The sequence below is a fragment of the Anolis sagrei genome, chromosome 11 (assembly GCF_037176765.1).
Source record: "Anolis sagrei isolate rAnoSag1 chromosome 11, rAnoSag1.mat, whole genome shotgun sequence".
Taxonomy (NCBI): domain Eukaryota; kingdom Metazoa; phylum Chordata; class Lepidosauria; order Squamata; family Dactyloidae; genus Anolis; species Anolis sagrei.
Window position 1 is genome coordinate 18,411,236 of NC_090031.1, and position 26,213 is coordinate 18,437,448.

General features: G+C 43.7%; 2 protein-coding genes across 3 annotated transcripts in view; one reads left to right on the forward strand and one right to left on the reverse strand.

Moving 5' to 3' along the window:
• Positions 1-8,529, reverse strand: part of AK8 (adenylate kinase 8) — a 115,733-nt gene extending 107,204 nt beyond the window's left edge. For both annotated transcript variants that reach the window (XM_067471984.1, XM_067471983.1), the window contains exons 1-2: positions 8,385-8,529; positions 4,180-4,264 (exon numbers count right to left, since the gene is read on the reverse strand). In XM_067471984.1, the coding sequence (XP_067328085.1) occupies positions 4,180-4,264; positions 8,385-8,468 (169 nt within the window). In that variant the 5' untranslated portion in view covers positions 8,469-8,529. The remainder of the gene's footprint in view (positions 1-4,179; positions 4,265-8,384) is intronic.
• Positions 8,530-8,679: 150 nt separating this feature from the next.
• Positions 8,680-14,853, forward strand: SPACA9 (sperm acrosome associated 9). Its single transcript, XM_060757133.2, has 4 exons — positions 8,680-8,748; positions 11,333-11,488; positions 13,088-13,290; positions 13,942-14,853. Exons 2-4 carry the CDS (start codon positions 11,345-11,347, stop codon positions 14,336-14,338), a joined length of 744 nt encoding a protein of 247 aa, XP_060613116.1. The 5' UTR covers positions 8,680-8,748; positions 11,333-11,344; the 3' UTR covers positions 14,339-14,853.
• Positions 14,854-26,213: the final 11,360 nt, after the last annotated feature.

A 26,213-nucleotide genomic window follows, 5' to 3' on the forward strand; every position in this document is an offset into this window, starting at 1 on the left:
ATTCTACGAGGGTTGAATGAAAAGTAATGCCTCCACCTTCGTTACCTGGGTTTGGATGTGAATATTTTAATAAATGAAACGCAGAAATAATCCTTAGAATGTGCTCTTTAATGACCACTATTCATTTTCCACATAATCACCAGACAATTGGATACATTTCTGCCAACAATGAACAAGTTTTCTGAAGCCGTCACGGAAGAAGTCGACACTCTGTTTCCACAACCAGCGTCTCACAGTTCTCTCAACGTCTTCATCAGAAGAAGAATGAGGTCCCTGCAGATCTTCCTTCATTATCGGGAACAGATGGAAGTCAGGCAGTGCTTAATCTGGACTGTGTGGAGGATGTCGTACGGTGGTGAGATCCAGTCTCTGAAGTTTCAAGTCTGTGCGCTTTCATTTCAGGCGTCAGCATCCTGGGTACCCATCATGCACAGATCTTCCGATAGCCAAGCAAAGCAATAATGTGACCTATGCGTTCTTGTGAAATGCCAATTATGCTTGAAATTTCTCTCAGAATGAGACGATGATCATCCTGAATCAATCTGTCAACCTTTGGCTTGTAAAACTCAGTGACTGTTGTCACAGGATGTCCAACTCTTTGTCACACAAGTCAGATGTTCCCACCCAGGGCCGTAGCCAGAAAAAAAATTCAGGAGGGGTTGAAAATTTCAGGGGGGGTTTGAAAATTTCATGGGGGGGGGGTTGAAACCTGCCTCTTAGCTCACGCTGAAGCAAAGAGCACAGCAGGGGGCAAAGCAGCCTTCAATAGCCTGCAGCTCCGCCCCTGTCAACCACCTCCACCAAGTCTGGCCTCCTTAATGGGAGCATTCAACACACACACACCCACCCAACTTGGTTGCTTCACTACATCGGCTATTGCTGCAAGTAATGACAGTGTGAATAAATTGTCAATATTTGCCTGAGATAGTGCTTGCAGTTCTGGATAGACTCTTAATTTTTTTGCGTCTCATAGACTTAACATGGAGATTTGGTTAACCAGTTAAAATTCATGAGTAAACCAGGTTTTTTTAAAAAAATCTGAAACATTTCGGAGGGGGTGTTGAACCCCTAACCCCCCCCCCCCCCGCTACAGGCCTGTTCCCACCTCAACATCTTTAAACTTACTTGCCCAACGACGCACAGTACTCACATCAACACAATCTCCATAAACAGCTTGCATTCTCTGATGAATCTCCTTTGGGGTGACACCTTCTGTTGTCAAGAATTCAATGACTGCAAGTTGCTTAAGTCGCATTTACCGACTGTCTGTGCAGGGTTCCATACTTGGCACTTTAACAACACAACCGTTCAATGCTAAGGCTTCCCGTCAAAATGGAACTGTAGAGGATAGTCTGCTGAACGAGCCAGTACCTGCCGCATACCAGTACTACCATCTGTTGAGGAGTTAAGAAAGTGGAGGCATTACTTTTCATTCAACCCTTGCAAGCAACACCTACTAAAGTAAAGGGTAAGCCTCCCGCTTCGCTGCCTGTTGATCTGAACATCATTTCGACCTTTCTACTTCTAATGACAATCTTCTATATCGGGAAAGCCACGGCTGAAGACCGTTCCCATCTTTGCTGCATAAAAAGAAGAAAGACCCCAGTCTTTCTTGAATTGAGGCAAGGATGTCTCCGGAATCAACACTGCCGATGTGTCCATCTCCACTAATTCACTTATTTCCATCCGCCGATCTCTGGGCAGAGACTGTTCTCACTGCTGTCGTCATAAATAATAGTCACCTTGTTTTGTTTCATTCCTAATTGGCCACCCGGCATTTCCAACAAGACGCAGTTTGGGTGTCATTGTAACCTTTATCACACCTTCTAGCATCCTTTGTACCTTAGTCCAATGTTTTGGGGTCTTTTTGACACGAATGTGTTATGGATGTTTCATATGAAAACAGAAAGAGAGAGCAGCACCATTTCCAAACAAGAGGTTTCAGGTAACACTCGAGGCTTTTCAAAGAGCAATCTGGGACAAGCGGCGACATAACCGCGAGCGACAACCGCGCCGCGTTCCCTGCCCTCCCCAGCCGTCACCCAAAACGCAGCAACGACAACGACGTCTCGAGCTTCAAAATCCACAGAAGCGGCGCCCTGGACACCTCTATTGACAGACGAGGCGCTGTTGTTGACACCGCAACAGAACTCCTGTAATGGTTTACTCTGGGTTTTTTAGGGGAACATCAAAGCCACGTGGCGACAGACAGCCACCGGCTCCCTGACAGCAAATGTTGCGCGCAGCCAAGCCTAATCTGCCTAAGGCTGAACGGTTTGTATCTCAAGTCGGGGCTGTTTGTTGCGGCAGGAAAGCAAATGCCAGGCTCCCCCCGCCCAGCCCCGTCCCATCCCGTCCCGTCCGTCATCCTCACACACATAGACAAAACACAGGGTAAGGAAGGCCTGCCAGTCTCGCTTCTCCGGCTTCTCCGGAGACTGCGCAGGTGCCACCGAGGGGGGAATAATGCGCTGGCGGCGACAAGGAAGCCATTAATTAGGAAAACGGGGATACGCAGAGGCAGAGAGAAGCTGCCACCCCAGACAGAAGCAGGAAGCCAAACGTACACCTGACAAAAGGGGTAATTAGCCAGTTTAACAGCCTCGCGAAATGTGATCGGGCGGGGGCAGAGCGTATAAATAATGGATGCCCAGGCGCTCCTCTGACAGTCCCCGAGAAGGGCTTGACGTGTTCATAAGCGCGCGCATGCAAACACTCTTTCCCGTTCGGTTCTTCCACTTTCAGGCCCCAAAAAGGTGCGGATGCAGTGGGACTGACAGGAGGAGGCCGATGCACAGCCAACATTTCCGTCCTGGCATCTCAACAGAGTGACATTTGTATGTTGTTATAAGCTAGCTTTATCTATTTATTTCGTATCAAAAGCATTGCATAAATTAGTATAAAACTGACAAAAATAGAAGGTGCGCAGGCAGCTAAATATCTTTTGACCAAAAACGGGCAACAGCAACAGCAATGTCGGTAGCCTCCAACAATTCCTTATCTGTACATGAGGCAGGGCACAGTGGACAAGCATACAGATGCGGAGTTGTCTGATCTGCTCCACAGTCACACAAGGTGTGGGATTGTTTTAGGTCGTGCCATTTTGCCAGGTTCCCTTTTGATCTGCCCACTCCATTTCTGAGTCTGTTCAGGGATTTCTAAGTTGCCCATTCTTGGTTTCCCCCTGGAGGAAGACCCTCCCACGTGGGAGGCCATCCAGTTGAGATTTCCTGGTTGAGCCACCCAGAGGGATACCCTTGCTGTCGCTGGAGGGGGGGGGGGGTTGGGCGCCAAGAGGAATGGTAGTTCTCATAAAGCTTTTCCTTGATTTGAGTCTCCTGGGTGGAGATTGACAGACATGCAGTGGGTGGCTTTCACAGGGTTCAACCTTATTTCTCTTACATTTAGCAGCAACTTGCCATCACACATGGGGCGGGCAGTGGGGGAATGCCTGCTAGCTTGTAGAGCTTATCAACAAGTGTAGATTTAAGACATCCTGTGATTATTCTGCATGTTTTGTTCAATGCTATGTTCACCTGTTTTGCATGGGCAGACTTGTGCTGAACAGAGCAGGCATACTCGGCAATTGAGTAAGATAAGGCCAGGGCTGATATTCTTATTAATTTTGGTTCTGCATCCCATGTGCTGCCCTTAAGTTTCCACAGGATGTTATTGCGTGCAGCTACTTTGTGCTTGGAGTTCAAGCAGTGTTTCCTATACACTAGTGTTCAATCTAACTTAGGTATGTGGCGATGCCCAGGTGAGGTATTTCGGAATGCTCTTCATTACAAAACAGACAGACAGACAGACAGACAGATAGACAGACAGATGACTGTATGTGGAGGGAGCCTCCTTTTGGCTTTTCTGATCCCAAGGGCCCATTCATAAGGTATCATCACATCAACAACCCAGTCTGAGCCATAGACTGCTCAAAGTTTGCTGTCGCTTCCTGAATACAGAGCCTTGCATATGCTCTTGGCAACTTATACAACAGCCCAGCAATGTAGGACCATGTGGTTTTCAAGTGCAGGGAACACAACAAGGCTCCATCAGGAGAAGCCCAACTCATAACATGGTTCAAAGGGCATCTCTGGAAGGGATCCAGGTGCAAAGGCCCCCTCCATTCACCTAGATAATGATGACAGCAATAATAATAAGAATAAGAATAATTGCGCTCACTGTCGTCATTGTCCAGCAACAGCAGCTCAATCAGGAACCCAATGGGATCATCTGGTCTGTGGATCATCAAACCCTCCAGCATGATCTGCAGAGAGACAAAACAGACACGAAAGTGTCAAGTTTTCATCAGTTGTTGTTGTTGTTGTTATTAAACTTATTTATACCCTGCCACCATCTCCCCTCAGGGAATCAGGGCAGCTAACATGAGGCCAAGCTCAACAAATATAACAAGCAAATAAAATACATACAACAAATAATAACAAAAATAAAGTACAAGGAGTAAAAACAATAAAATACAACAATAAAGGAAAAACAACACAGTTGGATAAAAACTCCGGGAATGAAATAAAATGAAAATTAAGGATAAGGAGTAAACAAAGTGGGCTGGACCAAATGCAAAGATAAAAACAAGGAGACATTGGGTGAGATGGGAAGACTGGAGTGATTTATCTGGTGGGAGATAGAGGCAGGACAAGCTATGGGGTTTAATTGCCCACTAAGAATAAGGTGCAATGAACCAGGAGGATAAGGAGTATATGCTGTGACCGTCTTGGTATAGGGATTATTGTTCATTCATCAAAAGCAAGGCAGAACAACCAGGTTTTCAAGCGGTTCCTAAAAGCTGACAGGCTGGGGGATAGCCTAATCTCCCCAGGTAATAAGTTACAAAGCCAGGGGGGCACCACCGAGAAGGCTCTCTCCCTCATCCACACAAGCTGCTCTTGCGACAAGGGTGGGAGCAAGAGGAGAGCCTCCCTGGAAGATCAAAGGGATTGTGCAGGTTCGTAGAAGGAAATGCGGTCACGAAGGTAGGCGGGTCCCAAACCGTTCAGGGTTTTGTAGGTGATAACCTGCACCTTGAATTGGGATTGTAAAATGAATGGCAGACAATGGAGCTCCTTAAACTGGGGGGGTGGACCACTCCCTGTAATTCGCTCCAGTTAGCAATCTGGCTGCTGAGCGCTGGACCAATTAGAGTTTCCAGACCATCTTCAAGGGCAGCCCCACATAGTGTGTTGCAACAGTCCAGTCTAGAGGTAACCAAAGCATGGACCAATGTGGCAGCAATGATAATATACTGAGAATAATACAAAGAGCAGTTGCTTCTTATTGAAGAGGGGAAGGTGTGATACTAATAATAATCCTTCTGACTCTCATTGAAGAGGACAAAGTGTGGTGATAATAATAATCCTCTATTAATACTGACAATAATAATAATAATAATAATAATAATAATATACTGAGAATAATACAAATAGCCCTAGTCAAGTTGACTCTCATTGAAGAGAGCAAAGTGTGGTGATGATGATAATAATAATAATCCTCAATTAATACTGGCAATAATAATAATATACTGAGAATAACACAAAGAGCCTGAGTTAAATTGACTCTCATTGAAGAGGGCAAAGTGTGATAATGATAATAATAATCCTCTATTAGTACTGACAATAATATAATCCTCTATTAGTACTGACAATAATATATACATATACATATACATATATATATATGTCGTGTCAGGAGCGACTTGAGAAACTGCAAGCCGCTTCTGGTGTGAGAGACTTGGCCGTCTGCAAGGACGTTGCCCAGGGGATGCCCGGATGATTTGATGTTTTTATTATCCTTGTGGGAGGCTTCTCTCATGTCCCCGCATGAGGAGCTAGAGTTGATAGAGGGAGCTCATCTGCCTCTCCCCGGATTCGAACCTGTGACCTGTCGGTCTTCAGTCCTGCCAGCACAGGGGTTTAACCCACTGCGCCACTGGGGGCTCCACTGATATACTGAGAACATATAATATAATATATATATAATTTCATTATATATATATATATATATATAATACTATTATATATTATAATTTTAATTTGACTCTCATTGAAGAGGGCAAAGTATGATAATGATAATAATCCTCTATTAATACTGACAATAATAATAATATACTGTGAATATTATAATATATATATATATATATAATTTCATTATATGTATATATATTATAATTTTATTTTAATATATTATTATTGACTCTCATTGAAGAGGACAAAGTGTGATAATAATAATAATCCTCTATTAATACTGACAATAATAATAATATACGGAGAATATTATAGGTAAAGGTTGTCCCCTGACATTAAGTCCAGTCATGTCTGACTCTGGGGTGTGGTGCTCATCTCCATTTCTAAGTCGAAGAGCCAGCGTTGTCCGTAGACATCTCCAAGGTCATGTGGCCGGCATGACTGCATGGAGCGCCGTTACCTTCCCACCAGAGCGGTACCTATTGATCTACTCACATTTGCATGTTTTCGAACTGCTAGGTTGGCAAAAGCTAGGGCTGACAGCAGAAGCTCACGCCGCTCCCTGGAATTGAACCTGCGGCCTTTCGATCAACAAGCTCAGCAGCTCAGTGCTTTAACCCACTGCGCCACCGGGGGCTCCTGGAGAGTATTATATATAATATAATATTATATATATATAATTTCATTATATATATATATATATATATATATATATAGTTTTATTATATATTATTATTTTAATATTATATTATTATTATATATAATAATAATTTGACTCTCATTGAAGAGGGCAAAGTGTGATGATAATAATAATCCTCTATTAATACTGACAATAATTATATACTGATAATATTATATATAATATAATATAATATAATATAATATAATATATAATTTCATTTTATATATATATTATAATTTTATTTTAATATATTATTATTATATATATAATTTGACTCATTGAAGAGGGCAAAGTGTGATGATAATAATAATCCTCTATTAATACTGACAATAATAATAATATACTGAGAATAATATTATATATAATATTATATATATATAAAATTTCATTATATATATAATTTTTCATTATATATATTATTTTATTATATATTATTATTTTATTTTAATATTCTATTATTATATATATAATAATAATAATTTGACTCTCATTGAAGAGGGCAAAGTGTGATGATAATAATAATCCTCTATTAATACTGACAATAATAATAATATATGGATAATAATATTATATATAATATAATATAATATTTATTTATTTACATTTATTTACATTATTTCTATCTCGCCCATTTCAGCCCGAAGGCGACGCAGGGCAGTATACACAGTCGGCACAATTCGATGCCGAAACAAAATACATACATTGATAAAGCTGTTGTGGTTCAACAGGCTCCTGAGCGGCCTGAGCCTGATGGTTTTCAGTTTTCAGTTTTCTCAACCTGCTTCTGAGTTGGAGAAGCAGTTCTCACAGGACAGGAATGCAACTGATAAGGAGGAGGGCCAGGTGCTGCTTCAAAGAGATAACGAAACCGTGAGACGGAGCTCTCGGATCGCAGCCAAGTTAGGTCAGCATCAGGTCAAGGGAGCAGTGAGAAAGTAGATTGTGGGAAACTAGATTGTTTTGATGTGCAAAATGTATTTAGGCCTTCCACAGGCAATAGCTGTCAGTTTCAACGTGGCTATCTGCTAGCTGTTTCATGCTCCTGCTTTGGAGAAAACTTTGTGCTGCTTTTGGTCTAAGCTGCTGGGCACAGGGTTTGTGCTTCCTGCTTCCAGTTTACCTTGATTTTCTCTTATGGATTTCTGGAACTGTACCATGCATTTTACCTGAACTTTGTAACTTTGTATTGATTTAACCTTTGACTTCTTTTGGAAACTTTACAATAAACTATACATCCTACAGCTGTTGTCTGGTGGTGTTTGAGAGCAAGGTGAAGCTTATCCTGAAGTGCCACAAAAGCAAAAACATTCAGTGCAATTAAACATAAACAACAGTGCATAATAATTTAAATTCATTATATATTTTCATTATACATATTATTTTATTATATAATTTGATTTTAATATTCTATTATATATATATATATATATATATATATATATATATATATATAATTTGACTCTCATTGAAGAGGGCAAAGTGTGATGATAATAATAATAATCCTCTATTAATACTGACAATAATAATAATAATATACTGAGAGAAATACAAAGAGCCAGAGTCAAATTGACTCTCATTGAAGAGGGCAAAGTGTGACAATGTTAATACTACTACTCTAGGTGAGGCTGGAGGGCCCGAGTAGGCCTCGGGGCCATTTTCCCGCCCGAAAGGACCCCCAATGTTGTTGTTGTTATTGTTGTTGTTTGCTGCCCACGCCCTCCTCGCACCTGCATGAGGCGGAAGAGGCCCTTCTCCTCGGCGTAGAGCCCAATGCGCGGCGGGACCACGAGCGGCCTCTGCGTGGCGTCCATGGCGGCCTTAGCAACGCCTCCGTTGCTACGGGGAGCGCGTCACCCGAGGGCGCCGAGGAGGCCAGGCCAGGCCACGCCCCCTCCCAAGCGCGCCATCTGGCGGCGACGGCGGCGCCTTTCCCCGCCCCCTGGGTTGCCCCGGCAACGCGGAAGTAACAATTGCCTGCCTCTCCCCAAAGGAAAGGGGCGGAGCGTTGGAGGGAGAGGAGGAGCCGCGGCAGCGAGGAGGAGGAGCCAGGCCAGCCCCTCGGGACATGCGCGATCGGGGCCTGGAGGCAAGGTAGGAAGGAGGGGGGGACTCCAAATCCCAGCAGCGCCCGGGACGCAACGCCCTCCTCCCGCCTAGGGGGCGCGCGAGGGGCAGCCTGGGCCTTGTAGTCTGGCCCGTTTAAAGGGCCCTCCCTCCCTTTCTCTCAACGGAAGGTCTCTGTGTTATCATGATTAGACAGCATAGAAGAGACTTGTCTTAATAGGTGTTCTGCTATCACAATCCTATATTGTACTGAATTATATATTTTACTGCATTAGTTGTATTGGGCTATTTTATTATATTATATTATTTTATTATAGTGAATTATATATTTTATTACACTATGATATTGATATGGAATTGTACATTTCATTATATTTTTATAATAATTATAATAATTCATTATATTTTTATAATAATTATATATTTTATTATGCTAGTATATTAATATCAAATTATATATTTTATTACATTGAACTATATAATTTATTCTATTATATTGATATTGATATGGAATTATATATTTTATCATATTGAATTATATATTTTATACTATTTTATAATAGTTATTTATTTTATTATGCTATTATATTGATATGGAATTATACATTTCATTATATTGAATTATAATATATTTTATACCATTTTATGTCATATTTATATTATATTATAATATATTTTATAATATATTTTATACTATTTTATAATAATTATATATTTTATTATGCTAGTATATTAATAAATTATATATTTTATTATATTGAACTATATAATTTATTACACTATTATATTTATATTGATATGGAATTATTTCATTGTATTGAAATATATTTTATACTATTTTATAATATTTATTTTATTATGCTATTATATTGATATGGAATTATACATTTCATTATATTGAATTATAATATATTTTATACTATTTTATATCATATTTATATTATATTATAATATATTTTATAATATATTTTATACTATTTTATAATAATTATATATTTTATTATGCTAGTATATTAATAAATTATATATTTTATTATATTGAACTATATAATTTATTACACTATTATATTTATATTGATATGGAATTATTTCATTGTATTGAAATATATTTTATACTATTTTATAATATTTATTTTATTATGCTATTATATTGATATGGAATTATACATTTCATTATATTGAATTATAATATATTTTATACTATTTTATATGAATTATATATTTTATTATGCTATTGCAGTGGTGCAATGGGTTAAATGCTTGTGTGGGCAAGTTTGCTGAGCAAAAGGTTGGCAGTTCAAATCCGCAAGAGGGAGTGAGCTCCCGTCTGTCAGCTCTAGCTTCCCATGTGGGGACATGAGAGAAACCTCCCACAGGATAGTAATATATCTGGGCAACGTTCCCTGGACAACGTCCATGCAGACCACCAATTTTCTCACACCAGAAGCAACTTGCAGTTTTCTCAAATCGTTCCTTAGATACATTAATAGTATATTATATTAATATTGTTATATATTATTAATATTGTATTAATTCTATTATACTTAATTATATTGTATAATAATAACATAATATATAAATATAATAAATATATAATTCTATGATATAATTTATATATTATAAATACAATATAAACAAGTAACAGCAATATATTCTTGCAGTAAAATTATTACTATATAATATATAATGGAGTACAATTAATATAATTACCATTACCATATTAATACTATAATATGTGAGAGGAAGTCCTAGTGAGGAGGGAGCAAGCTTGTTTTCTGCTGCCCTGGAAACTAGGACGCTATGGAACAATGGCTTCAACCTACAGGGAAAAAAGGAGATTCCATCTGAACATGAGGAAGAACTTCCTGACTGTGAGAGGTGTTCAGCAGTGGAACTCTCTGCCTCAGAGTGTGGTGAAGCCTCCTTCTTTGGAGGCTTTGAAACAGAGGCTGGATGGCCATCTGTTGGGGGTGCTTTGAATGCAATTTTCCTACTTCTTGGCAGGGGGTTGGACTGGATGGCCCATGAGGTCCCTTCCAACTCTATGATTCTATATATAATTCTTTAATATATCATATATAATTCAGTCTTATATAATAATAATAATAATAATAATAATAATAATATACTTACTGTATTATAGTAACAATATATTAAAATGCTTACTATATAATATATAATTCAATAGAATGTAATAGAATTATAATATATATTACTATATTATATTTTAATGAATATATTAATATATAATTCAAAATAGTATATAATATAAATATATTATATTAAGATTACCATATATAGATTTATTATAATATACCAGTAATTATTATTACTATAATAAAATAAATGCAATCATTTATTATTCTATTATAGTATAATATACACTATTATATAATAATATAACAAATATATAATAATATATTATATAATAATATAACAAATATATAATAATATACAATTCAAGGTGAAACGACCACCGTTGGCTTTGCTCCCATCACAATGTTGCTTTGAAGCAGAGGCTGGATGGCCTTCTGCCGGGAGGGCTTTGACTGTCCAAGTTAAGGGCTCCATTCCTTCCCATTCTCTCTGTCTCTCTCGCCATGCTGCGCAGGAGGGGGCGAAGATGAACGAGATCAAGGAGAGCCTTCGCAACATCGAGCAGACCTACAAGGTCTTCCAGCAGCAGCAGTTCACCTTCATCGCGGCCCTGGAGCACTCCAGGGAGAACGCCCATGACAAGATCAAGCCCATCTCCAGCATCGGGCAGGTGAGCCTTTGGGAAAAGGAATGCTTGGGGACAGGTAGGCCTTCCTTTTGGGGTACGAGGGCCTTTGGGGAAGGGGAGCCTTTGGGACAGGTAATGCCTTGGGGCAGGTGAACCTTCCTTTGGAGTAGGGGAGCTGTTATGGCAGGGAATGCCTTTGGGACAGGTGAGACTTTGGAACAGGTGAGCCTTCTTTTGGGTGCAGGTGAGCCTTTGGGGAAGGGGAGCCATCCTATGGGGCAGGGGGGCCCTTTGGGACAGGTAATGCCTTGGGGCAGGTGAGCCTTCCTTTGGAGCCTTTAGGGCAGGGAATGCCTTTGGGACAGGTAGGACTTTGGGACCCGTAAGTCTTCCTTTGGGCACAGGTGGGCCTTTGGGGCAGGGGAGCCTTTGGGACAGGTAATGCCTTGGGGAAGGTGAACTTTCCTTTGGAGTAGGGGAGCCGTTATGGCAGGGAATGCCTTTGGAACAGGTGAGCCTTCTTTTGGGTGGAGGTGAGCCTTTGGGGAAGGGGAGCCATCCTATGGGGCTTTTGGGACAGGTAATGCCTTGCGGCAGGTGAGCCTTCCTTGGGAGCCTTTAGGGCAGGGAATGCCTTTGGGACAGGCGAGACTTCCTTTGAGCACAGGTAGGCCTTTGGAGAAGGGGAGCCTTTGGGACACGTAATGCCTTGGGGCAGGTGAACCTTCCTTTGGAGTAGGGGAGCCTTCAGGACAGGGAATGCCTTTGGAACAGGTGAGACCTTGGGACAGGTGAGTTTTCTTTTGGGTGCAGGTGAGCCTTTGGGGAAGGGGAGCCATTCTATGGGGTAGAAAGGTCTTTGGGACAGATAATGCCTTGCAGCAGGTGAGCCTTCCTTTGGAGCCTTTAGGGCAGGGAATGCCTTTGGGACAGGTGAGACTTCCTTTGGGCACAGGTAGGCCTTTGGGGAAGGGGAGCCTTTGGGACAGGTAATGCATTGGTGAAGGTGAACCTTCCTTTGGAGTAGGGGAGCCTTTAAGGCGGGGATTGCCTTTGGGACAGGTGAGACTTTGGAACAGGTGAATCTTCCTTTGGGCACAAGTGGGCCTTTGGGGAAGGGGAGCCATCCTATGTGGCAGGGGAGCCTTCAGGACAGGTAATGCCTTGACGGAGGGGAGCCTTCCTTTGGAGCAGGGGAGCCTTAGGGCAGGAAATGCCTTTGGGACAGGTGAGACTTTGGGACAGATGAGTCTTCCTTAGAGGTCCTCTTGTACCTGTCTTGATTTTGGGGCAGGTGAGCCTTTGGGGAAAGGTGGGCCTTCCTTTGAGGCAGGGAATTCTTGTGGACAGGTGAGCCTTTGAGGCCAGAAAGCCTTGAACGGCAGAGAAACCGTCCTTTGCGGCAGGTGTCCTTTCCTTTGGGGCTAGAGAGCCCTTGGGATAGGTGAGCCTTCCTCCTCTGGGGCTGGGGAGCCTTTGGGGAGGCCGCACTGGGCTTCTCCCAGCCTTCTTCCCTGGGGCCAAAGGTGTCCCAAAGCCACCAGGAGGGTGATCCAGGGCAGCCCCTCAAAGAGGGGAGGGCCACATGGGCCCCTCACCCTTCAGCCTCATTCGGCACCTGCCCTCCTTCCCTCTGCACAGGTGCAGACCTACACGGACCACTACTGCAACAACACGACCGACAAGCGGATCCTGCTGATGTTCCTGAGCATCTGTGCCGACCTGAGCCGGCTGTGCCAGCGCCTGGAGGCCCTCCACTCCGGCAACGCCACCACCAACGCCCTCCTGGACAGGTGCAAGACCCTAGTCAGCCACAGCAACGACCTCAGCGCCGTCCGAGCCAAGTAGGTGGGGCGAGTTCCCCAGGGCAGGTGTTTTTTCCTCAAGTAATAGTCACACCCCTTTTTAAAATGAGTGTAACTCATGTGATGGAATAAGACCGTGAACCTGGGCAGGACTCGCCGGGTTCCAACCCTTCTGCCCCCTTCTGCCCAGGTTCCTGCAAAAGGCAGACTTCCTCATATAATAGTCGCACCCCCCCCCCCCTTTTTCTTAAATGAGTCTGATTCATGTGATGGAATACAGCATTTCCTCAATGATGATTATGAACATGAGCTAAGTCCCATCATTTATGCCCTCAGTAAGGCAGTATTTTTGGGAGCAAAAACCTCAGAAACCAGAGTCAATGGCAAATGTTTTTTTCCTCACATAATAGTCACAACCCTTTTTAAAATGAGTGTAACTCACATGAAGGAATAGGCCATTTCCCCGATGAGGACAGTGAGCCGGGACAGGACTCGCTGGGTTCCAACCCTTCTGCCCCCCTCTGCCCAGGTACCCACAAAAGGCAGACCTTTTCCCTCACATAATAGTTGCACCCCTCCTTTTTAAAATGAGTGTGACTGTCATATGATGGATTATGACATTTCCTTCATGAGGACCGTGAGCTTCGGCAGGACCCTCCAGGTTCCAACCCTTCTGCCCCTTCTTCCCAGGTACCCGCACGACGTGGTGAACCACTTGAGCTGCGACGAGGCCCGCAACCACTACGGCGGGGTGGTGAGCCTGATCCCAGTGGTGCTGGACTGCATGAAGGAGTGGGTGGCCCACAGCGAGAAGCTGCCCCGCCACATGATGCAGAGTGTGAGTTCCCGGCGAGCGGCCGTCTACCAGCAGCCGGAGCTGCCCAACCTGAACGTGGGGCCCCGGCGAGGGGTGCCCCCCTTCGTGGCTGAGGCGGCCGCCCAGACCTCCCTGAGCCTGACGGAGAAGGCGGCCCGGCGGCGGGAGCGGAGGGGGGAGGCTAAGCTGGCGACCATGGGGGGCCTCGGGAGGGCCATCCGCAAGTTCCTGGATGGGCCCTGGAAGCCGCCGGGGAAGAGCGCCTTATAAGACACACACACCTAGCAGAGAGAAAGAGGAAAGAGAGAAAACGCCACAATTAAAAGAGAGTCTCCCTGTACTGGCTTCCGTCATACCCTTTCCTGCAACAGAGAGAGAGGAGGGGACCTTAGGGGGGAGCGGCAGGGTCAGAGCCTCCGGCGGCCCCTTAATGGGTCTGCATTGACCCATGGGTCAGTTCTTCCGGGCCCCAAGCCCCACCCCATGTGAGGGATGGGGGTCCAGCAGTTAGACCTGGGATGGGAAGGCTTAGATCTGGGGTCTGATGGCTGTTTTCCCCTCCCTCCCCACAGGCTACTTAGCTCCTGTCTTTTTTGCGGAAGATGCTTCTGAATAAAGCCATTTCCCCTGTGCACGCATGGCAGCTCATTGAGAGAGGGAGAGAGGGACCGGGGGGCAAGCGGGGGGATATCATCACCATTATCATAATTACACTTCCCGTATTTCATCGTGTAACAGTCACCATTGCATAATAGTCGCACATCCATTTTTGGGGGTGGCAAAATTGGTATTTTTGTGTTCCTCACATAATAGTCGCAGAGACCTTTAGAGGCAATTCTCCCTTCCTTCTTTCTCCAAAGGAAAGGCAGTTTTAAAAACCTGAAGCGGAGGTATCTGGAAGTCGATCCTTTTCTCCTTCCTCCAAATAATTCCATTGTATAATTTGGGGGAATTCAGCCCCAAAGGGCTCTGCAACTATTATGTGAGGAACACAAAACAGTCATGGGGCCGTTTGGGGCTGATTCCCCTTTCCTTCCATCCTTTTTCCTTTCCTTTCCTTTCCTTTCTCTCTCCGAAGGCAAGGCAGTTTAAAAACTATGACTCGAAGGTCTCTGAAGCTCTGCTCTTCCCTGCTTCCTCCAAGGTCTTAAGGCAGTTTAAACACACTGAAATTGAGATTCTACAGCTCGGCTTTTCCCTGCTTCCACCAAAGAGCTCCATTTCAGATTTTGTAAACAGTTTTGCCTTCAGAGAAACAAGGAACGTGGGAAGAGCGAAGCTCCAGAGACCTCCATTTTATAATTTTGTAAACTGCCTTGCCTTGGGAGGGAGAATCAGCCCCAAAGAGCTCTGCTCCTATTATGTGAGGAACACAAACTGGGTTGCTGTGAGCTTTCCGGGCTGTATAGCCATGATCCAGAAGCATTCTCTCCTGACATTTTGCCCATAGATGTATAAACCTCACTTGCCTAGTTTTCAACAGACCTCCCAACCTTTCAGGGTGCCTGCTATAGATGTGGGCAAAGCATCAGGAGAGAATGCTTCTGGAACACGGCCACAGTCCAGAAAACTCATAGCAACCCAGTGATTCCAACTAGAAAAGCCTTCAACAACACATAGTTGCAGAGCTGTTTGAGGCTGATTCACTCACCCACCTACCCACACTTCCTTCCATCCATCCATCCTTTTCCATTCCTTCCTACCCTCTTCATCTTTCCTTCCTTCTCCTTCCTTCCCTCCCTTTCCATTCCTTCCTTCCCTTTTCATCTTCCCATCTTTTCTCTTCTCTTTCCATCTTTTTCTTCCTCCCTTCTTCCCTTCTCTTTTCATCTTTCCTTCCTTCTCTTTCCATCTTTTTCATTCCGTCCTTCCTTGTCTCCCTTTCCATCCCTTTGCATCTTTCCATCTTTCCTTCCTTCTCTTTTCATCTTTTTCTTCCTTCCTTCTTCCCTTCTCTTTTCATCTTTCCATCTTTCCTTCCTTTTCTTTCCATCTTTTTCCTTCCTTCCCTTTCCATCTTTTTTTCTTCCGTCCTTCCTTCTCTCCATCCCTTCCCATCTTTCCATCTTTTCTTCCTTCTCTTTCCCTCTTTTTCTACCTTCCTTCTTTCCTTCCCATCCCTTTGCATCTTTCCTTCCTTCTCTTTTCATCTTTTTCTTCCTTCCTTCTTTCTTTCCCTACCTTTCCATCTATTTTCATCTTTCCTTCCTTCCTTCTCTTTCCATCTTTCTTTCTTTCCTCCCGCCCTGCATTAAAGAAAAACAAACTAACCAACAGAATCAGAGCTGTTTGTCTGAGGCTGGATCCTTCTTCCTCCGTCTTTTGGAGGTAAGGCATTTTATTTAAAACAACCAAAAGCAAAAGAATCAAAGGCAGATTTTTCATTTCCTCATGCAATGGTCGCACCCCTCTTTTTCATGGGAAAAAAGGAAAAGCGCGACTATTATGTGATGAAATATGGTATTTTATATCTCACTTTCGTAAAGCAACACAGATATAATTAGAATTGTGGAAAGGAGGACTGTGTTGAGGTGCAAAGGGTTGGACCATGCATTGTGGGGTCTAAATAGTCCCTCCCTTCTTTGAACCAATCTAAAAAGCACCTGCAAGCATTAAAAGGGCAAAAGACCCACCAAAACTCCTTTGCCCTGAAAAGCAAAGCCTCCCTGTAAAGAAGCAGTCGGTTAAGATGCACCGCGCGCTTTGGGTTCCTTCTCTCCATTCAGGGCAAGGAGCCAATGAATAATTGAGCCCTTTCCCAGCCTCCGGCTCTTAGAGCACAAAGTGTTCATTATTTATGGGGCTGTTTATGGAGCGATCCAGCATACCACCGCCCTGCTTAGCACTAGAAAGCCAGGGAAGGCAATTTATTTTTCTCTTTTTCTCTCGCGCCCGCCGGCGTCGTCCTCCGCCCTCTAACAGGATACATATTTAATCGTTTTGATCCCGGCGCTGGAGCGGCCCCTTGAATAGCAAGCAAACCAGGAAGGGGAAGGGGAGGGGAAGAGGGGCGATCACTTTTGGTACCAAAAGAGAGGAAAAGTTTGAAGCGCCGGGTTTCTCCTGGGCCAAAGAAGCCGCTCCAAAAAGGGGAGTTGGCACACAAAAAAAAGGTCCCAACTGTTCTAGGGAATTGTTTGCAACGAAAATCTAATCACCCTTCGTTGCGAAGTGGATGTGGCAGCAGACAATGCAATTCAATGCTATGTCAGTACAAATATCTAAAAAGGTAAAGGTAAAGGTAGTCCCCTGACATTAAGTCCAGTCATGTCTGACTCTGGGGTGTGGTGCTCATCTCCATTTCTAAGCCGAAGAGCCAGCGTTGTCCGTAGACACCTCCAAGGTCATGTGGCCGGCATGACTGCATGGAGCGCCGTTACCTTCCCGCCGGAGCAGTATTTATTTATTTATTTATTTGGTTTACTTTTACCCCGCCCTTCTCACCCCGAAGGGGACTCAGGGCGGCTTACACATCCAAGGCACAATTCGATGCCCGTAGCATACATCAATAATAAGCAATAAAACAAAATAACAAATTAGCAAACAACAACAACAACAATACATTGCATCTAAACCCGTTAAAACCAATAAAACCAATAAAAATTTCATACAAACCGATACAAACCGCTTCTTCCTTCTTGCCAGTCAATGTTCGCTATCTCATGGTTCAGAGTTTTCTTCCACATTTATCAGTCCACATATATCAGTCCTGCCGGTCCTAATTGCCTGGTTGTCCTATCTAGTTAGCAGATTGCCCGAAGGCCTGGTCCCACAACCCCGTCTTTGCCTTTCTCCTAAAGGACAGGAGTGATGTCGATGCCCTGATATCCACTGGGAGTGAGTTCCACAGGTGGGGGGCCACCACTGAGAAGGCCCTGCTCCTCGTCCCCACCAGCCTTGCTTGGGAAAGCGGTGGAGTCGAGAGCAGGGCCCCCTCAGATGATCTTAAATTCCGTGGTGGGACGTAGAGGGAGATACGTTCGGACAGATACGCTGGACCTATTGATCTACTCACATTTGCATGTTTTCAAACTGCTAGGTTGGCAGAAGCTAGGGCTGACAGCGGAAGCTCACGCCGCTCCCCGGAATCGAACCTGCGACCTTTCGATCAACAAGCTCAGCAGCTCAGTGCTTTAACCCACTGCTCTTCGGCTTAGAAATGGAAATGAGCACCACACCCCAGAGTCAGACATATATCTATATATATAAAAATGCTCATGTCGTAATGAGTGGCTTAAAAACAATTGAAGACTCTCATTGAAGAGGACAAAGTGTGGTGATAATAATAATCTTCTATTAATACTGACAATCTATATATATATAATGCTTCATGTCGTAATGAGTGGCTTAAAAACAAAAGAACCGCTGGGCCAATACCCACCAAATTTGCCAACAAAACTCCTCACCATACAAGGTGTGACCAACAATAAATTTTTTTAGAAAAACATCGAAAACAACTTAGAAACCCTTAATAAAAGGAGAAGGCATCACAGCGCATGCGTGCAGCTGTGGGGGGTGTGCACGTGCATGTAAGAGCTCCTCCGTCGTCTCGCGGTGGAACTTGTGGCGGCAATGGCTGCTGGGCCTCCCGGAGCCAGCCACAGCTCCACCAAAATTCACCATCTGAAACACCAGCCTGAGCAACAGAGACAGAGGGGCCTCTTCCTATTCACTTCCTCAATGCCTCTTCGAGCCTCAACCGAGGGAGTAGAAGCAGAAGGTGGCTTCTCCACTCCATAACAACTGCGCCTGGGAGACGCTTGGCCCACCTTTCCCAGGAGCAACTCCTCCCCGGCTGTTTCGGGCCCTGCCGTCCTCCGTCCCTCTCACTCTGTCATCAAACCCCTCCTGACAAAGAGCCATCCAGCCATTGATATAGATAAATAGATAGATAGATAGATAGATAGATATGATTCACAAACAGAGAGATATAGTATCATAGATTTGAAAGGGACCCTTAAAGAAGGACAATGATATGTTGCATGTTCCAGAGTGGGCAAACCAGACACTCTCCACATCAACACTGACAAAGACACAGCAAGAAATACTGTTTACTCACAAGCATAATTATATATATTAGAAACCAACACTTTCTCATTACTTTATTTCCCAGATCAACAGACTGGGCCACAGCAACGCATGGCAGGGGACAGCTAGTACATTATAGATGAGTGAGGCCTGGGTCTTAGTGGGCCATTGAGCCGAGAGTGTGATGCTGCAGCAAGAAAAGCAATTCCAGGCTGCCTCAATACAAATCTACATTATAAATGAGTGAGGCCTGACTTGACGTTGGAGTCTTGGTAAGGCACAAGATGAACATGAGACAACAGTGTGGTGCAGTGGCAAAACAGAGCAATGCAATTGTACATTACATCAACATAAATATTACATACCAGCCATCCCGCCATGCGTTGCTGTGGCCCAATCTGTGCATATGTTCATTGTGTGTATATATATATATTTGTGTTCTGTGTATATATGTGCGTTTGTGTGTATATATGTGATTTTGCGCGTGTACTTTTTATTATTTATTTATTTATTTATTTATTGGAGCCCCCAGTGGGTTAAACCCCTGTGCTGGCAGGACTGAAGACCGACAGATCACAGGGTCGAATCCGGGGAGAGGAGGATGAGCTCCCTCTATCAGCTCCAGCTCCTCATGCGGGGACATGAGAGAAGCCTCCCACAAGGATGATAAAAACACCAAATCATCCAGGCATCCCCTGGGCAATGTCCTTGCAGACGGCCAATTCTCTCACACCAGGAGTCACTCCTGACACGACTCTCTCTCTCTCTCTCTCTCTCTCTCTCTCTCTCTATATATATATATATATACACACACATACACATACACATATACATATATATATATATGGCTTTTTAAGTCCCTTCTGCTGTGTTTTCCACTGTTTTTATGAGTGATGGTCACTCGTTGGCCAGATCGGTGTCTTGTGTCCAAATTCGGTGTCAATTCGTCCAGTGGTTTTTGAGTTCTGTTAATCCCACAAACGAACATTACATTTTTATTTATATAGATAACTAGCTGTCCCCTGCCACGCATTGTTGTGGTCCACATGGGGCTTCTGTGTGGGAGGTTTGGCCCAATTCTATCATTGGTGGGGTTCAGAATGCTCTGTGATTGTAGGTAAACTATAAATCCCAGCAACTACAACTCCCAAATATCAAGAATCTATTTCCCCCAAACTCCACCAGTGTTCACATTTGGGCATATTGAGTATTTGTGTAGAGTTTGGTCCAGATCCATCATTGTTTGAGTCCACAGTACTCTCTAGATGTAGGTGAACTACAACTCCCAAACCAAAGGACACTGCCCACCAAATCCTTCCAGTATTTTCTGTTGGTCATAGGAGTACTGCGTGGGAAGTCTGTCCCAATTCTATTGTTGGTGGGGTTCAGAATGCTCTTTGATTGTAGGTGAACTATAAATCCCAGCAACTACAACTCCCAAATGACAAAATTAATTTTTATGAGTGAAGGACATACATTGGGTTGTTAGGTGTCTTGTGTCCAAATTTGGTGTCAATTTGCCAAGTGATTTTTGAGTTATGTTAATCCCACAAACGAACATTACATTTTTATTTATACAGATGATGTTAGTTTGTGGGATTAACATAATTCAAAAACCACTGGACGAATGGACATGAAATTTGGACACAAGACACCTACCAGGCCAACAAGTGACCATCACTCATAAAAACACTGAAAAACACAACAGAAGGGACTTAAAAAGCTAAAAATTAAAAATTACATTACAACGCATGCGCAAATCCACATATATACACATATATTCACACACAAAACACATGTACACAGAGACTGGGCCACAGCAACACGTGGCAAGGGACAGCTAGTTATATCAATAAAAATGTAATGTTCATTTGTGGGATTAACGTAATTCAAAAACCACTGGACGAATGGACATGAAATTTGGACACAAGACACCTACCAGGCCAACAAGTGACTGTCACTCATAAAAACACAGCGGAAGAGACTTAAAAAGCCAAAAAAATACATTACAACACACGCGCAAAACCACATATATACACATATATACACACAAAACACATATACACATACTGTGTCACAGCAACATATTGCAGGGGATGGTTAGTGCATACATATATGTGTGTGCGTGTGTGTGTGTGTTTATATATATAGGATATCTAGGAGCCATAATGGACCTCAAGATGAATATGTGACAAGAAGTGTGATGCATCAGTGGAAAAGGCCAATGTAATTCCAGGCTGCAGCCATAGAATTACAGTTTCTACACACCACTCTGAGTCTCTTTCAAGAGAGAAAAGCTGGCACATAAATCTAATAAATATGATATGGTAATAATACATATTATAATATTTATATATTATAATATATAATATTATAATAAATATAATATATAATATTATAATAAATATAATATATAATATTATAATATTATAATATATAATATTATTGTAAATATTATTATTATTATAATAGAAGCATAGTCCTCAGGCCAATGGAAGTCGAAATAAATGGGAAAGGGACATAGGAGCATTAGTGGGCCACTGATCAAGGGTGTGATGCTGCAGTGAAACAGGCCAATGCGATCCTAGGCTGCATCAATACAAATATACATTATAGATGAGTGACGAATGGGAAAGGGACTTCAAAGTCTTTAGTAGGTCACAAGCTGAACATGAGTCAAGAGTGTGATGCTGCAGCGGAAAAGGCCAACGTGATTCCGGACTGCAACAATACGAGACTAGATGGAGGGAAGTCATAGTCCTGCTCTCTCCTGCTTTACTGAGACCTTCTCACCTGTAATAATATCATAGAATCCTAGAGTTGGAAGAGACCTAATGGGCCATCATTCAGTCCAACACCATTTTGCCAAGAAGCAGGAAAATCACCTTCAAAGCACCCCCCAAAGATGGCCATCCAGCCTCTGTTTAAAAGTCTCCAAAGAAGGAGCCTCCACCACACTACCTTTGGGGCAGAGAGTTCCACTGCTGAACAGCTCTCACAGTCAGGAAATTCAGGTGGAATCTCCTTCCCTGTAGTTTGAGGCCATTGTTCCATTGCGTCCTAGTCTCCAGGGCAGCAGAAAACAAGCTTGCTCCCTCCTCCCTAGGACTTCCCCTCATATATTTATACATGGTTATCATATCTCCTCTCCGCCTTCTCTTCTTCAGGCTAAACATGCCCAGATCTTTTAGCCGCTCCTCATAGGGCTTGTTCTCCAGACCCTTCATCCTTTGAGTCGCCCTCCTCTGGACACAATCCAGCTTGTCAATATCTCTCTTCAATTGTGGTGCCCAGAACTGGACACAGTAGGATTCCAGGTGTGGTCTAACCAAGCCTTCCCTGGATCTAGGCACTATGCAGGCCAAAATCCCGTTGGCTTTTTTTGCTGCCGCATCACATTGTTGGCTCATGTTTAACTTGTTACCAATGAGGACTCCAAGATCATTTTCACACGTACTGCTGTCGAGCCGTATGATGTCAATTTCTGCACCATTCAAGAAGCAGATGGACAAAATGGAAAGGTAGCCAAAATAATAATAAGAATAATATGAGGGTTGAATGAATAGTAATGCCTCCACCTTTGTTACTTGGGTTTGGATGGAAATATTTTAATAAACCAAACACAGAACTAATCCTTAGAATGTGCTCTTTAACGACCACTATTCACTCTTCCACATAATCACCAGACAATTGGATACATTTCTGCCAACGATGAACAAGTTTTCTGAAGCCGTCACAGAAGAAGTAGACACTATTTCCGCAACCAGCGTCTCCCAGTTCTCTCAACGTCTTCATCAGAAGAATAATGATGTCCCCACAGATCTTCTTTCAATATTGGGAACAGATGGAAGTCAGGCGGTGCTAAATCTGGACTGTATGGATGATGCCGTACGGTGCTGAGATCCAGTCTCTGAAGTTTCAAGTCTGTGTGCCTTCATTTCAGGCATCGGCATCCTGGGTACCCATCGTGCACAGATCTTCCAATAGCCAAGCAAAGCAATGTGACCCACACGTTCTTGTGAAATGCCGATTATGCTTGAAATTTCTCTCTGAGTGTTACGACGATCGTCCTGAATCAATCTATGAACCTTTTGCTTGTGAAACTTGTTGGTTGCTATCACGGGACGTCCAACTCTTGGTTTGTCAGGCAAGTGAGATGTTCCCACCTCATCATCTTTAAACTTACTCGCCCAATGACATACAGTACTCACATCAACACAATCACCATAAACAGCTTGCATTCTCTGATGAATCTTCTTTGGGGTGACACCTTCCGCTGTCAAGAATTTAATGACTGCACATTGTTGAAGTCACATTTACCGACTGTCTGCGCAGGGTTCCATACTTTACACTTTAACAACACAACCGTTCAATGCTAAGACTTCCCGCCAAAATGGAACTGTAGAGGAGAGTCTACTAAACAAGCCAGTACCTGCCACATACCAGTACTGCCATCTGTTGAGGAGTTAAGAAGGTGGAGGCAGGGGCGGCTCATCCATTACGCAAAGTAAGGGGTCGCAGTACAGTTTTTTTTTGCCAGGGGCGCAGAAGCGCCTCTGTAAATGCCCCTCGACCACCACTTGAGGTGCGCCCCTCGGCTCACAACAGCCCTAGCAGTCCGGGGAAGCCTCAGCAACCTATTACGCAAAGTAAGCATTTGCAGTATAGGTGATTGTGCCCAGGGGCACTCTTGAGGCGCTCTTGGGGGAAAATAGACCTTGACAATCAAAGAGCATTCTGAACTCCACCAGTGATGGAATTGAACCAAATATGGCACACAGAACTCCCACGACGAACAGAAAATATATATCAATAACACTGTTCAACGGAGAAAAAGTTACGGGCCTGAAAATAGTTGTTCTTTTATGATTTTGGAGTGCTGAAAACGAAAATGACAGCTCTAGTTTTTATGATATAAGCAATCACGTGATCACGTATGGTTGAAAAAATGTATGTTGCGACTTACACTATGGAAGATTCTAGAATATTCTAGAAAATTTGATGACGCAGTATTAGTGCCATGTGCAAAAGCCAGAAAGCCCTATATAAGGCCAGACTTTTGAACGGTGAGGGTCAGTCAGTTGAAGACTGAGACAGTATCGTTAAACATCGTTTTACATTGTTCTTTTTACTGTAGTTATGCCTCGCACGTGTGTAAATAAAACACTATGGAAAAAAGGTATCAAGGCAAATGGACTCCGTCAATGCTGTCAGACTACTGCTGGAGCATTGTCAGAGACAATCCTTTCCTTGAATACAAAAGAAAAGTCAAGAGAAGCAAACAGGATAAAAACTAAAGTCGCGATTAAAGCGACATTTAAACTTTCAGACTTTTCAACTGCATTAGGCCTACTAATATAGTTTCTTGCTGCACAAACATAAACAATAGACTAATTAAATAAATATTTCTCATGTATAAACTATTGGCAATAAAATTTGACTAAAATTTAGTAAATATTCACGGTTTATATACATGCAGTAAGGTTAGGCACATTATCATAATATTAACGAATTACCTATTGTGGAGAAAATTGAAATAGCTGTTGCATAAAAACCAGAGCCAATTAACACATTTAATTATTATATTTGAATTCAGCATGTTAAATTTATTAAGAAACGGCACATTTCGTTTCTGCAACTGAGAAAATTTGTAGAACAGTGTAATTCAGGCATGGGGAACCTTCGGCCCTCCAGGTGTGGTGGACTTCAACTCCCACAATTCCTTGAGGCTCGGCATTCGCCCCAAAGGCTTACCTTGGCCCAACGAGGTTTGTTTGGCTCTTTTTCATGGAGGACGGGCAGCAAAGGGGGAGAGACGAGCGTAACGTAGCTGTGCAGATGGCGAGGAAGGATGCGGAGCCCACAGACTGGCCTCGGAGGGAGAGAGCGGGCGGAAACCCCTGCGGGCAACGCCTCCTCGCCGCTTCGGCCCTTAGCAACCGCCCCGCATGGACCCCCTCCCTAGCAACGACACCGGCTGAGTGACATCGTGCAGAGCTTGTCGGGGAAAAGGGAAGGCGAAGGCTGGAGGGAAAGGGCTCTGCGCTGTTTACAGAGACAGGGAATGTTGTTGTCCTCTTGGACAAAATGGGGGGGGGGGGGGGATGTCACACTTATACAGAGGGGCATGGCCAGGCCCTGTAGTGTCCTGTCATGCATTTTGGGGGAGAGGGGCACAAGAAAGTTCTGTGGCACTAGAAATAGCCTTGCTAGTAACATGTGACCTGCAGTTCAAAGTGGCTATAGCTAGGGAGGGGGTCCATGCGGGGCGGTTGCTAAGGGCCGAAGCGGCGAGGAGGCGCGTTGCCCGCAGGGGTTTCCGCCCGCTCTCTCCCTCCGAGGCCAGTCTGTGGCCTCCGCATCCTTCCTCGCCATCTGCACAGCTACGTTATGCTCGTCTCTCCCCCTTTGCTGCCCGTCCTCCATGAAAAAGAGCCAAACAAACCTCGTTGGGCCAAGGTAAGCCTTTGGGGCGAATGCCGAGCCTCAAGGAATTGTGGGAGTTGAAGTCCACCACACCTGGAGGGCCGAAGGTTCCCGACCCCTGGTGTAATTGGTTGGGGGGGGGGGGGAGGTGCCAAAATACTGTTTGCTTATCATTGAAAATTACCTAGGGCCGCCTCTGAGTGGAGGCATTACTTTTCATTCAACCCTCGCAAGCAACACCTACTAAAGTAAACGGTAAGCCTCCCGCTTTGCTGCCTGTTGATTTGAACATCATTTCGACCTTTCTCCTTCTAATGACAATCTTCTATGTCGGGAAAGCCACGGCTGAACACCGTTCCCATCTTTGCTGCATAAAAGGAAGAAAGACTTCCCAGTATTTCATTCAACCCTCGTAATAATGGTCAAAGGTTTGGAAACTTATGAGAAACAGATCCAGATGGAAGGTTCTGACAAGTGCTTTGGTTGAGTTACTTACCGAAAGGGTTCTTTTGCTTGTCGAGATCCGGCAGCTGAAGTTTTGCATTGTGTTCTCATCCAAGCCTCACCTTCCAAATGGCAAAAAAATGGGGCAAAGTTTAGTATTTAGCCAATAAGCCTTGCCATATCAGAGTGGATGGCCCAACAGTGTTTTGGGGAAGGAGACCTTTGTGCAGCCACACACCAAGCCCAG